At 35.9% G+C, this 13435-nt stretch overlaps 3 protein-coding genes across 10 annotated transcripts; 2 read left to right on the top strand and 1 right to left on the bottom strand.

Annotated features, from left to right (window-relative positions):
* The first annotated feature begins 133 nt into the window (after nt 1-133).
* LOC108630864 (solute carrier family 26 member 10) lies at nt 134-3426 on the top strand. 3 transcript variants are annotated; one of them, XM_018034408.2, is made up of 10 exons: nt 135-376; nt 437-709; nt 922-1091; nt 1157-1321; nt 1382-1486; nt 1556-1689; nt 1760-1922; nt 2019-2219; nt 2286-2534; nt 2607-3426. In XM_018034408.2, exons 1-10 carry the CDS (start codon nt 274-276, stop codon nt 3033-3035), a joined length of 1992 nt encoding a protein of 663 aa, XP_017889897.1. In that variant the 5' UTR covers nt 135-273; the 3' UTR covers nt 3036-3426. The 3 variants fall into 3 exon arrangements, with proteins under 3 accessions (XP_026673920.1, XP_017889897.1, XP_026673921.1); XM_026818119.1 differs by having other exon boundaries at nt 134-376; nt 2286-3426; XM_026818120.1 differs by lacking the exon at nt 135-376 and having other exon boundaries at nt 618-709; nt 840-1091; nt 2286-3426.
* A 45-nt stretch (nt 3427-3471) lies between these two features.
* Nucleotides 3472-6478, bottom strand: Mpcp1 (Mitochondrial phosphate carrier protein 1). The gene is made up of 6 exons (XM_018034409.2): nt 6369-6478; nt 6137-6297; nt 5038-5198; nt 4728-4964; nt 4129-4425; nt 3472-4057 (listed from the first exon to the last, which is right to left on the bottom strand). The coding sequence occupies exons 2-6, from the start codon at nt 6276-6278 to the stop codon at nt 3830-3832; spliced, it is 1065 nt and encodes a 354-aa protein (XP_017889898.1). The 5' UTR covers nt 6279-6297; nt 6369-6478; the 3' UTR covers nt 3472-3829.
* Nucleotides 6479-6789: 311 nt separating this feature from the next.
* On the top strand, nt 6790-13391 carry alpha-Cat (catenin alpha). 6 transcript variants are annotated; one of them, XM_018034411.2, is made up of 9 exons: nt 6790-7063; nt 7381-7722; nt 7792-8524; nt 8842-8868; nt 9415-9648; nt 9723-10325; nt 10384-11061; nt 11161-11163; nt 11266-13391. In XM_018034411.2, the coding sequence occupies exons 2-9, from the start codon at nt 7406-7408 to the stop codon at nt 11428-11430; spliced, it is 2760 nt and encodes a 919-aa protein (XP_017889900.1). In that variant the 5' UTR covers nt 6790-7063; nt 7381-7405; the 3' UTR covers nt 11431-13391. The 6 variants fall into 6 exon arrangements, with proteins under 6 accessions (XP_017889900.1, XP_017889901.1, XP_017889902.1 ...); XM_026818116.1 differs by lacking the exon at nt 6790-7063 and adding an exon at nt 7077-7323; XM_026818117.1 differs by lacking the exon at nt 6790-7063 and adding an exon at nt 7077-7271.
* The last annotated feature ends 44 nt before the right edge of the window (nt 13392-13435 follow it).

Consider the following 13435-nt stretch of genomic DNA (forward strand, 5'->3'; position numbering starts at 1 on the left):
ATACAGATTTTAATCACTGATTTGTATAATGAGAAAATCTTTTAAATTTCTTTCATCACGGTATGAAATGCATCGCCTTTTGAATTTATTTATAATTGTACACTTTTTGATGCCATATGGGTCTGACAGTTTAATTAAAATACGTTATTTATTGCAGATACATGCATGTGGAACACACATGTGTAACATACAGTGACGTATAAAGATTAATTTAGAAGATAGCATCTTCTTGTTGAACGAAGTCCATAACTCTTTCCTTAAGTGGGCATCGATATGGAAAAGCACGATGCATACTTGCAAGTACACTTAGAGAGGCGTTTATATGAACAAGAAACTTTAAATGAGGATTGTCATTATCAGAAACCACAGACATTCTGTATGTAAAGTTTTTCTTAATCTTTTTTTAATATTCATTTAAATATTATTTTCTTTATAGTCTTTGAAAATACAGTAAGTTTATTAAAACACAAGAATTGGAAATCATGTTTTTTGTCTGCGATTCCATCAATACATTGGTTAAGAGAATACAAATGGAAGGAAAGTATAATAGCAGATATAATCTCTGGCTTAACAGTGGCAATTATGCATATTCCTCAAGGAATGGCTTATGCTTTATTGGGAAATGTGCCACCGGTAGTGGGGATATATATGGCATTCTTCCCTGTTCTCATATATTTCTTCTTCGGCACGTCTAGACACGTGTCCATGGGTAAGGAAATATTTTTATTGAAAAGATGTAACATAGAGAGAAGCATTTAATAATTCACAAAGACCAAGATCTTATTAGCATTCCACATTCAATGTGGTATATGTTTTGTAAAATGCTAATTCTATTACAGAAATATTACAAATAATCCCTTTTAATAAGAACTTGTTAGTCAGAAAATTAGACAAATGAAATGAATTATTGGCACTTGCCAGGAACGTTTGCTGTGGTTTGCTTGATGACTGGGAAAACGGTGGCTACTTATTCAGTGTCACACGACGAATTTGCAAATGCTACAAGTGCATTGTCTGATCTACCCAAGGAATACTTCTATACGCCTATGCAAGTAGCAACAGCAGTCACGCTTGTCGTCGGAATGTATCAGGTGATAACTGTTAGACTGACATTTTGCGTGTAGTGGCATAAATTATTTCTTTACTCTTCCCATAGATTGTAATGTACTTATTCCACTTGGGCATTATAAGTACATTGTTCAGCGAACCCTTGGTAAATAGTTTTACAACCGGTGCAGCAGTTTACGTGTTAATATCTCAGTTTAAAGATTTATTGGGGCTGAAAATACCAAAGCGAAAAGGATATTTCAAGTTAATTTTTGTGAGTACCACTTTTCAAAATATCAATTAAAGGTACCTTTAATTGAGAAAATTATTTTAGACGTTAGTAGATATTTTTAGTGGAATACAAAATTCTAACTTGGCCGCTGTACTTATATCAGCGATAACGATTACGGCTCTTGCACTCAATAATGAATGTTTAAAGGTAATTGTCACATATTTTTGCCTATTACATTTATAAGTGCTAAATTTATAATTTTCTTTTTAATATTAGCCGTGGGCAAGCAAAAAGTGTAGCATGCCAATTCCAATCGAGTTAATTGCAGTTGTTAGCGGTACTTTAATCTCAAGGTACTGTTACTTACCTGAAACATACAGTATTCAAGATGTGGGTCCCATTCCAACAGGGTATGTACAAACATTTGATTTATATTCACTTTGGGTAGAATTTAAACTTGTTTATTTTTCGAATCGATAGATTACCAGCTCCAACACTTCCAACATTCGAATTATTGCATCTCGTAGCAGCAGATAGCATTGCCATAACTATGGTATCTTACACTGTTACCATATCGATGGCCTTGATCTTTGCTCAGAAACTCAATTATCAAATTAATTCGAACCAAGAACTTCTTGCTATGGTAAAAATCTGATCTTCGATTTTCGTAACGTGCTCTCTTTTTTTAAATAGAACGTTATAAATCAGCATTGAGTATATTTATAAAATATAATTCTAGGGTTTGAGTAATATAGTAGGATCCTTTTTTTCATGTATGCCTGTATCAGCATCATTAAGTAGATCTCTAATTCAGCAAACTGTCGGCGGTCGAACGCAGTTAGCTAGCGTCGTATCATGTGCAATATTGCTCACAATCCTATTATGGATTGGCCCGTTTTTTGAACCATTACCTAGATGTGTCCTCGCATCAATTATTGTTGTAAGTATAAACGCGAAGAAATTCCAACGAATTCTGTAAAATACAACTTTCAATCTCCTCGTTTAGGTAGCATTAAAAGGCATGTTCCAGCAAGCTAAAGAACTAAAAAGATTTTGGAAACTAAGTAAATCTGACGCACTAATTTGGATCTCAACGTTCTTAATAGTTGTGATAGTAAATATTGACATCGGTTTGCTAGCTGGAATACTTATATCGCTTGCGATCATTTTATGGCACAGTCTTACACCTTACATTTGTCTGTTGGGCCATTTACCAAACACGGATTTGTATTTGGATACCAGCAGATATAAGGCGGTACATCATTTCTTACAATTAACAGCACAAGTAAAACTAAGGATCGCTTTTACGAGTAATGTGTACTTACAGGCAACGGAAACTCCTGGGATGAAAATCTTTCATTATTGCGGAGTTCTGAACTTTGCGAACAGCAGTCATTTTAAATCGGAATTGTATAACACACTCGAAGTAAACCCGCAAAAAGTAATAGATCACAGAATCAAGTTAAGAGAACAAGGGATTTACACAGATTCCGAGGACAAACAGATATTACGTTGTGTAATCATAGATATGAGCGCGTTAAGCCACATTGATTCTACCGGTGTAACAACATTAAATTCAGTGATGAAAGAGTTTCAACAAATCGATGTACAGTTTTATCTCGTTAACTGTACGAGTCCCGTTTTTGAAACTATTAGAAAATGCGATATATACTTACACGGCACGCTCACGTTTAAAATTTTCGCTACTATACAGGACGCCAGGACGTACTTAGAGAAAAAACTTTATTCATCATAATATGTGCAATGCATCGTCTACTTATTCCGATAGTGAAGATTTTTGTCACTTAATTTTGCAAACTGTGCTGTGTTTGTTATATGTGATATTACAATTTTCGTATGGCCACGTAAACGAGACAATAAGATGTTTTTCTTTATCACGTTATTCATGTTTAAAAAACTTATGCAAAGCATATTATTACGTACTGTTTCGATAATTATTGCTTTAGGAATTATTCTCAGTTTGTACATATCTAGTTAGTACAGCTTACGAATTCACATGCATTTGATGTATGTAAAATACAACATACTATTTTTCTATAAATTTACCGATATTTATGTAAAATTTGTATACATTCTGAGAATATAGATTATTGGAAGATTTTAATAAAGAAAACACCCTTGACCAATACCATAATGAAATTTCTAATGGAAAGAATATCAGAGGTAACAGGTTTTATTGAGTAATCACGAATTATTTATTTACGGTGATCACTCTATGTACAAAGTAACAGTTTCCGGTTACAAGAGGTAACTTCACTGTCACTGTCAGATTTTTATAAATGTGCCACCTCTTTCGCGTAATCACAGAACCGGAAGCGAATTACTATAATTCGTAGCACATTGTTATATCTAATTCGAAGGCAGTGACGACCTGCACTGATATCTGTATTACAGAATAAATACTCGAGATGTATGGCAAAACATTGTTCGACAATGTACTGTGAAGAAATAATGTAATTTATCTATGCTCTCGTTTCGTTTTCTCTAACTGTAATTGATTCAATTAAAAATATTGTTGACGCTTGATAATTAAGCTAATCCATACTTCTTCTTGAGGGATTCCGGCATTTCTGGTGGGGGTGGACGCGGCATACGGAGCCACACTTTCACGGCATCGTAAATGAACCACTGCGCTGCTGTTAGCGTACCGATCATAACAATACGAGGGCCAAGACCTTTCCATACTCCACCGAAGCCCATCTTCTTCAGGACATCAATGGCCGATGCTCCCTTCTCTTGATTCAGTTTCGATACAACCTGTATTTAAGAGATGAGCAACGATTGAATTCGAGGACGAAGAAGTAAATACTTGCATGAGATATACTCACGGAATCAGCAGGGTGCGATACGATAGCGCAGAATACACCGGCTATGTACCCAGCGGCGAAAGTGACGATCAATTGTTCGCCCTTCGTGCATTCTTGCCTTGGTTTAGGAACTACATACTTGTACAGGAGCTCAAGCGTACGCTCGAAACAAGCGAACTTCATCATCGTGTATGGAATTTGACGAAGCCACAAAGGAACCAATCCTTTGTAGAATCCAGATAGACCTTCTTCCGCAGATATCTTTGGCATAGCCTGTCTCAAAGTGTTTGCGAATCCTGGCGTGGTTTGAATCTTCACCTGCGAAGATACACATGCTTGATGTATTATGATTTATATAATTTGGCTGTATTTGATTAAAGAAACTTACAATACAATAGTATTGGACATGACGTGGCAAAGATGAGGATCAGTAGGAACAATGTGGGGGAGCAAAAGAACAATTCTATCTTGGATGTAGAACTAGTTAAGGAAATACACAAAGAGGATTGATACAAACAGTATCTCACAAGGGACGGTATTGATCTGACTGTTCTCTTTCTTTTTTCAGAATGCTAGGAGAATTATCGATTTGCATAAATGCAAAAACAGATTATAATTACTTTGGAAGCTTCGAAAGGAGCTAGACCAATGTCAGCGAAAAATTCTGCAGATGCTGAAGAAATTAAGTAGAGGGTCGTCCTATATTCATATGACAGTTCATCTCCAGCTAGCTGGGAGTAATATACTTTGAAGACTTCATAAAGACCAAATTTGAACATTCCTTGAATGGAATAACCGAAGAACGTGGGTGCCCATCCCTTGACCAGACCTCGAGTTCCATCTTCAGCCATAGTCACCTAAATAACAAAGTTTCAAAATCATCTTGCAAAGATAATAGATGGATTAAAAAATAATGAATTTTTATAATACCCTGAAGCCATTGACGACTGATTTGTACTTCGCAGGATCCACTTGAATTCTGCATTTTACTAAATCCAATGGGGTGACCATGGTGTGAGTAATACCGCAGGATAAAATTCCTCCCAAACCACATAGCATGAAGTACTTGTTCGATCCAAATTCACAACTATCTGGATATTAAAACATAAACTGTTATGAATGATTCTTGGATGTGATGTGCTAATTTTAACGCACATCAGAACTTCGTTTCGTGACAATCCTTAATTCATTGATCGACGATAAAAACTCATTGATCGACCGCTTGAAAGGGCGCTCGGCAAGCCCGACTGAATTTCAAAATTGGCACGCGCGAATCCTACTACTTTGATCTTATCCAATAATAAACATTTCAAGTATAGTAGGATATCTTTAATTGCTTCTCGGTCAAGGCTACGTGTGTCCTACACGTACTTTATTATTTTTACTCAAATGTCAACCAAGGCTACGAGGACGACATCCGCACGCGCATTTTCAACAAAATGGCTGCACCTTATGCAATCTTTTATAGATCGTGAAAAACGGATCGGATATAAATGATTCATTCCTGAATTGATCTGAACTAACGTCCAGTACGAAAATGTATTCAACTGTTCAAAGAATGCAAAGTGAATCCACGGAAAAAGATACATCAAAGGGAAATATAAAATGCCTCCACGAAGAAGAGATATGAGATCGCATAACGATATGTAACGCGCCATGCGGTCAAATCTACTCTTCGTTATATAATTTTTAATAATGGAATCAAAGTAAATTAAATAATAAAAGTGTTTTTTAGCCAATTAGCTGGTAGCCTCGAAACTTGAACTTTTTATCAGTTTCTCAAGTCTTAGCTACGTGAATCAATCATTCATGTCATGAAACATATTCAATAGCTACGAATAATGTTCCAGATTATGTAATAACGTACAACAGAACAAAGTTCCTTTGAGATTCATTTAATAGTAAGTATCAATCCCTCTACGAGTAATTGTAAATGGGAAATTGATCAATAGTCATATACAATTTTATAAGTAGAAATCGTGCATTAATGACGATCCGAATATTTAAAAGTTAATCATGAGTTACTAACCGCCTTGTGCGACAGAAGCAGCGGCAATGTGACGATTTTTAACGAGCGACTGTGTCAGTTCGTTCTGTCCCTGACATTTAGCTGTCACGAACGGTGTTCCGAACGGATTCATTTTAGCTACGTCCAATATTGAGGGCCACATCTTGTCTCTGTCACTTCACCTGCACACACCACCAACCTTGTAAAATTTCTATCTAATAATCGTATTAGGCTAAACTACTGGCTATAAAACCTTGAAAGGTACGACTCTCGCCTCCGCCTTGTGGGAAAAGAGTGGTAGAGAATTCGCTAACGAAATCCGTTTAGCGGCGCAGCCACAGCGTTCGTTACTTTATAGAGAAGAAATCGAGTTTCCGCATTCATACAACGATGCCTCCTACCTCGTGCTATGTAAACTACTGTATAATTATTGGATTGCAAATCTTTATACAGAATTAAACATTTCTAACGTATCAGTTTAGAGGATGAAATTTAGATAAGAATTCCTAATATGCTTTAAAAATTGTAATTTCATTTTTGTTTTGTATCTGTGACATATCACAATTTCTAATGACGTATAAATTCATAAAAATAATAAGAACCAAGTGTATTCGTTAGTGAAATAATCTATCAGAACATAATTTTGAAAATACACAGCGTTTACGAGTGTGTTAATTTTTATTTCTATATATGTGTGCGTAAACACCATTTCATATTGGTGCTCCAAAGCTTCGGGCGTAGACCGATTTCGTTGAAGCTTTTCAACTCTGGCGGAAATAATGACGTCATGAATGGCAAACGGGTGATACATCGAAATGATATGGAATTGTGTACAGTGGAAGTTTGATTTTCCAATGTGACTGATTTTAACTAGAACAAATACTAGTGTTTTGGTGTGGATTATATTAACGATTTTATAGCTTTTAAAACCGTACGCTTTTCATGAAGGTAAGAATTTGTTGTCTCATAAGGTAACGTAATGAGTGCTAACATTTTTTGTGAGTAATCAGCCCGTTCTGACGCACCCTGTCTTTTTCAAACATACACGTCGTTTCATCGAGATTATAGACCGTTTCCAATACTAAACGAGTCGAGAACGTAGTATTGATAGATCAAATCGGAGGATATAAATTATTTCAATAATCGAGAGGAATAAGTAATAGTTCGATTTGCTAATAAATTATCTGTATTATATTACGAAGGCACAGGTAATTTTTTCGTTACAATCGCGACGGATATCTAATCACTATTACTTTAATTTTCAGAATTGATTTATTTGAAGCATTAAAAATGTCAGACCACTTTGGGCCAATAACTTTGAAATGGGATCCCAAAAATTTGGAGATCAGAACTGTGTCTGTAGAGAAGACTCTGGAGCCCTTGGTTTTACAAGTAACTACCCTTGTAAATACAAAGGGCCCTAGTAAAAAGAAGAAAGGAAAGTCCAAAAGGGCTAGCGCTTTAGTTGGGACAGTGGAAAAGGCAACTGCCAATTTTATTGAGAAGGGTGAACAAATAGCTTATGAGAATCCTGACATTACTGCGGAGATGTTAAGTGCTGTGGAGGAAGTTAGAAAAACAGGAGCTGCAATGAGTATTGCTGCAAGGTATTATTTATTTCAGTGGTGTATCATATTTTCTTGAAAGATTTTAGTTAATTTCAATTCATTATGCAGAGAATTTTCTGAAGATCCTTGTTCTTCCCTGAAAAGGGGTAACATGGTACGCGCAGCAAGAAATTTACTTTCTGCAGTAACACGTCTGCTGATCTTAGCAGATATGGTCGATGTCCACTTGTTGCTGAAATCGCTCCATGTGGTCGAAGACGATTTAAAAAAATTAAAGAACGCATCCTCTCAGGGAGAGTTGTTGGACAATATTAAACAGTTCGGTAGAAATGCATCGGAGCTTATGAACCAAGCTGCAAAACGTCAGCAAGAGTTGAAGGATCCTCAATTGAGAGATGACTTAGCTGCGGCAAGAGCTGTTCTTAAGAAACATTCGACCATGCTACTTACTGCTTCTAAGGTCTACGTTAGACATCCCGAGTTGGCCGCTGCAAAAGCGAATCGCGATTACGTTTTGAAACAAGTATGCGAAGCAGTAAATACTATCAATGATGTGGCACAAGGAAAGACTCCGGTCGATAGCCAACACCCGTACGAAGGACCCGGAGAATTGGCTGCGGCATTAGATGATTTCGATGAGAGAATGGTGATGTCTCCGCTCGCGTACAACGAAGTGCGTACGAGACCCAGTCTCGAGGAGAGATTGGAAAGTATCATCAGCGGTGCCGCGCTGATGGCGGACTCTTCATGCACACGGGATGAACGCAGAGAACGGATCGTCGCGGAATGCAATGCGGTTAGACAAGCGCTTCAAGATTTATTGAGCGAATACATGAACAACGTAAGTATTATATTAATTTGTTATCTGATACAAACATGTGCTTTGTATGCGCATAAATTTACGGTGAAATATATTTAAACGAGTTTCAATAATCGCAGCGATGTAGAAGAAGTTAATTACGTTCATTTTTTATCATTTATTTCGGTCTGTGTCTCACTGTGTAACTTAGTATTTAAATGTACAATACATCACACGAAATATTCGTGAAACATACTCCGGATGCATAAACAGTTATACTATGATTTATTCATTTTCGTCTATCTTATTGTTAGTACGTTCATTCTACTCATTTGTTATTTTACTTTTAATGACTGCAGTTACAGCTTGCTCGGGGTGGGAAACGGGTAAATATAAAAATCTTGTGTTTTGATTAAGCAATAAGTTTTTGTTGCTAATACATTGTATTAATCACGTCTGTCGTTTCTGTATTATACAAACAAAAGCACTAATTGCATAATTCTTTGTGGATCTTGCAATTGTCCCAACATTGCACAACAGTATGTACATATACTGTGTAGAATAATTACACCATGTAATATATCTGTAGATCAATAGAGATTAAATGAATAGTGTAGACAATAGCGAAGTAACTTTAGATAAAATAATCTTGAACTCTTGATAGATGTTATCAGTGGGAGAGTTGTTCAAAAGATCATTTTTTTTGTTTGCTTGTGTACATAGCGCCTTAAAATAAATAGTACATGTCATTTTATACTAAACGTAATGTCTTCCAAGTAATAATACGAGATTTAATTGAATTTGTCTTTTTGATAACCAGTACAAAAAATATATCTTGCACCTAACGCTGTTAGAGAAAAGAATAGCATAGATGTATATGAAAAAGTAATTTTTGCACTGCAGTTTCGTTAACTGGATGTATGCTTAAACAGATGGGCGTGAAAGAACAATCGGAAGGTTTGGAAAGAGCGATCGATCATATGTGCAGGAAGACTCGCGATCTTCGTAGACAATTGCGAAAGGCCGTAGTAGATCACGTATCTGATAGCTTCTTAGAGACAAGCGTACCCTTACTAGTTCTCATCGAAGCTGCGAGAAACGGCCGTGATAAAGAAGTAGAGGAGTACGCGCTTGTTTTCACAGAGCATGCCAACAAGCTTGTCGAGGTACACTGTCATGATTTAATGTCCCAGATATCATTTTTCAATCAATATTATATCTAACGATATTTACACTGCAGGTTGCCAATTTAGTGTGTAGTATGTCAGGAAACGAAGACGGTGTAAAAATGGTTCGTTATGCGGCAGCTCAAATCGGGAACTTGTGTCCCCAAGTGATTAACGCAGCTCGCGTTCTAGCCGCTCGTAATCGCTCGAAAGTAGCTCAAGACAACATGGAAGTGTTCCGACAAGCGTGGGAGAATCAAGTGAGAGTATTGACCGAGGCCGTCGATGATATTACCACCATCGACGATTTCTTAGCCGTGTCCGAAAATCATATTTTAGAAGATGTGAATAAATGTGTGTTAGCTTTGCAAGAAGGCGATGCAGATACTTTAGATAGAACCGCGGGCGCGATCCGCGGACGATCTGCCAGGGTATGTAACGTTGTCCAAGCGGAAATGGATAATTACGAACCTTGTATCTATACGAAACGGGTTTTGGAAGCTGTGAAAGTTTTGAGAGAACAAGTGATGCCGAAGTTCGCGCAGAGAGTCGAAGTAGCGGTCGACGCTTTGGGCAGCAACCCCGCTAAAGATGTGGACGAGAACGATTTTATAGATGCCTCGAGACTGGTTTATGACGGAGTCCGAGAGATCAGACGAGCTGTATTGATGAACAGAGTAAGTGCATGATATTTTCTGTTCTGTGACGTTCGTTTCATTTGTATTTTTGTTCTAGGCTGACGAGGACTTGGATCCAGAAGACGTTGAACTCGACGAGCATTATACATTGGAGACTCGTAGCAAATCGAGTGCTCAGACTGGTGAACATGGCGTTGACGAATATCCAGAGATCAGCGGTATCACTACGGCACGCGAAGCTATGCGTAAGATGCCGGAGGAAGACAAGCAGAAGATTTTGCAGCAAGTAGAGTACTTCAAGAGCGAGAAACTGAAGTTCGATAAAGAAGTTGCCAAATGGGACGACGCAGGGAACGATATTATTGTTCTCGCGAAGCACATGTGCATGATCATGATGGAAATGACAGACTTTACCAGAGGCCGTGGGCCTTTGAAAACGACCATGGACGTTATCAACGCCGCGAAGAAAATATCTGAGGCTGGAACCAAGCTAGATAAATTGACGAGGCAAATAGCCGATCAGTGTCCAGAGAGTTCTACTAAGAAGGATCTTCTCGCATACCTACAACGTATAGCGTTGTATTGCCATCAAATGAACATCACGAGCAAAGTTAAAGCGGATGTACAAAATATTAGTGGAGAATTGATCGTATCTGGGCTTGACAGTGCAACTTCCCTCATACAGGCAGCTAAGAACTTAATGAACGCAGTCGTTTTGACTGTTAAAGCTTCGTACGTTGCATCAACGAAATACCCTAGACAGTCTACAGTTACCGTAAGTATTGTTCATGTACTAATGTTCACTCGATTTTTGTGTCTTCCATTTTGTATTAATGGACAAATCATTCTTGAAACTAACGTTTGGATTTTTTAGCATGTAAGTATTTATGTAATAAAGATAGTTTTCTGGAGATTTGGAAATGTATCTGATAAATTCTAAGCATTCCCTGCATTATGCATTGTTCTGTGTTCTGTTTAGTCTCCTATCGTTGTATGGAAAATGAAAGCACCGGAGAAGAAACCGTTGGTACGTCCTGAGAGACCGGAAGAAGTCAGGGCAAAAGTACGTAAAGGTTCACAGAAGAAAGTGCAGAATCCGATACATGCACTTTCCGAGTTTCAGAGTCCTACAGAAAGCGTTTAAAGAATTGCGTGTAAGTAATTTAATTGAAATGGAATCTAGTATATAGCATCACCTTTAAAAAAATCGTACGAGCAAGATGTTTTATTTTCTGTTGAAGATATAATTCGTTTATATTATTAATTTATTGTATACCATGAAATATAATATAAAAGTATCACTCTTTCTGCAAAACCTGTATCAGACTGCCAAAGGAATAGAACTAAATGTCTTATAGTAAATGCTATTACATATTTTAAATATTAAATGATGCACAATTATGTGATAGTGGATTATCTATAATGCTTCCTGATGACGAAGCAAGCGGAGAAGAAATAATTTTAAAAGAGGAACATTTATAAAACTACGTGAAAATAAAATATCTTGCATTAAGAAGTGTTAAACATCGTTTCATAAATGTTCGAAGAAAAAACAAGTACAGTATATGATGGTGTCAATTTTCGGAAAACGTTTACTTAGATCTCAAAGATTTACTTCCTTTTCTAAAATCAATGTGGACTTTAGATTTTGATTAATATGGTGTCAACAAATTTTTATAGTACGTAAGAGTGATCTACAATCATTTAATAATTCCTAATTATTAGAGAATACATGTAAGTGAATGATCCTTTGCTTGCGCTATGTGTTTACAATTTTATATTATTCCTAAATATTAACAATTGGATATATTTTCATGCAGATGTAATTTACAATTGAAACACCCGATTTAATCATTTTACGATCAACATACATTCTTACACATATCCAAAAGAAGATGTCTAACAATATAAAAGCATATAAGGCTGTTATTTTAAGTAATGTTAACGATCATCTCAGGCCTTGAATTTTTGCTAATGTGTTACACAGATGTCAGTTTCTTGATATAATCAATTTTTTGACAATAATATTACTAAATACTTTGTTATGCTTTTACAAGAAATCAATTAAGATGCAACTATTAATGTTAATTAATATTCTACCAAGTAATAACTACATCAATAATTCTAAACAATTAACAGTACATACATTTCTTGGTGTTCGGTAAATGAAGTTTTGCTTTACTTAAACGTCTTTTTATACTCTAGTTACATGCATTTGACGACGGACATTCATTTAACGGGACTGAAGCTAATTTGTATTTAATTAAAGACATTAGGTTTCCTTATTCAAGATTATAATCATGGTTCGAAAGGAACGTATTACTGTATGTCAACAGACTTGCAAAAAGCAATAAAAATAAGACAGTATTGTATTGGAGTAAAGAGACTGCAGATCAAAGTATTTAATGACTGTATATAAGTAAATATGATTACACATTTTTAAACAGATCTTCTTTATGATGATTTTATATTACCTATAGCATGTAAGGGATAAGTGTAAAAAAACTGATACCAATTTCATACTTCACCTAATAGTTGAAGTACTATAAAGAACATTTTTATAGCCGCTATCTATATAATTGATTTACAATTTTGTTTTCAACAGCGTTCGTATATTATTAATCATAAGTGCAAGTATTCACTGTATTACATATTGAAACTTGATTTTACAATATAAAAAACAGTTATTTAGGCTTACTGACCAATTGAAATTGAGTAATAAATAATTTATAAATTCCTGATAGTATGTAACAGGAGCAGCCGAATTGATTAGAACAATAGCATGTATATGTGGCAAGTACGTAATAATAATAAGTATTGTTTCATTTATATCACTATAGTTGCTATAGTCGATGTTGCATTGAAATGTAGTAAAGTGTTTGCAGGAAGTGTGGAATAAAAAAAGGGTCTCGTAGACTTTAACGCGATATGTATTGGTATCAATTTTTTACTGTTGCGAAACAGATACTAATTTATAGAGATAACTGTAAGATTAAATTGTAGTTACTGATGTGCTGCCAAATACAAGGTGATGCTTTCAACCAACATCCTTTTTATAAATTTTTGTGTACCACATTCAGGAATAAATTGTTTATTGTATAGAAAGATATATGCATTAAAGGAAGGGATATTTACGATGCACTACATGG

The sequence above is a fragment of the Ceratina calcarata genome, unplaced genomic scaffold (genome assembly GCF_001652005.2).
Source record: "Ceratina calcarata isolate Rehan_Ccalc_2016 unplaced genomic scaffold, ASM165200v1 scaffold78.2, whole genome shotgun sequence".
In the NCBI taxonomy this organism is placed as follows: domain Eukaryota; kingdom Metazoa; phylum Arthropoda; class Insecta; order Hymenoptera; family Apidae; genus Ceratina; species Ceratina calcarata.

Coding starts and splice junctions, on each gene's coding strand:
- alpha-Cat (XM_018034411.2), top strand. CDS start 7,406: ATGTCAGACCACTTTGGGCCAATAACTTTGAAATGGGATCCCAAAAAT. Junction 9,649..9,722: donor ATGCCAACAAGCTTGTCGAG/GTACACTGTCAT, acceptor TTTACACTGCAG/GTTGCCAATTTAGTGTGTAG. Junction 10,326..10,383: donor GAGCTGTATTGATGAACAGA/GTAAGTGCATGA, acceptor TTTTTGTTCTAG/GCTGACGAGGACTTGGATCC.
- Mpcp1 (XM_018034409.2), bottom strand. CDS start 6,278: ATGTGGCCCTCAATATTGGACGTAGCTAAAATGAATCCGTTCGGAACA. Junction 4,965..5,037: donor CAGTCGTCAATGGCTTCAGG/GTATTATAAAAA, acceptor TTTGTTATTTAG/GTGACTATGGCTGAAGATGG. Junction 4,426..4,727: donor CTCCTTTCGAAGCTTCCAAA/GTAATTATAATC, acceptor GTATCTTCGCAG/GTGAAGATTCAAACCACGCC.
- LOC108630864 (XM_026818119.1), top strand. CDS start 274: ATGGAAAAGCACGATGCATACTTGCAAGTACACTTAGAGAGGCGTTTA. Junction 710..921: donor GTCTAGACACGTGTCCATGG/GTAAGGAAATAT, acceptor GGCACTTGCCAG/GAACGTTTGCTGTGGTTTGC. Junction 1,487..1,555: donor TCAATAATGAATGTTTAAAG/GTAATTGTCACA, acceptor TTTTAATATTAG/CCGTGGGCAAGCAAAAAGTG.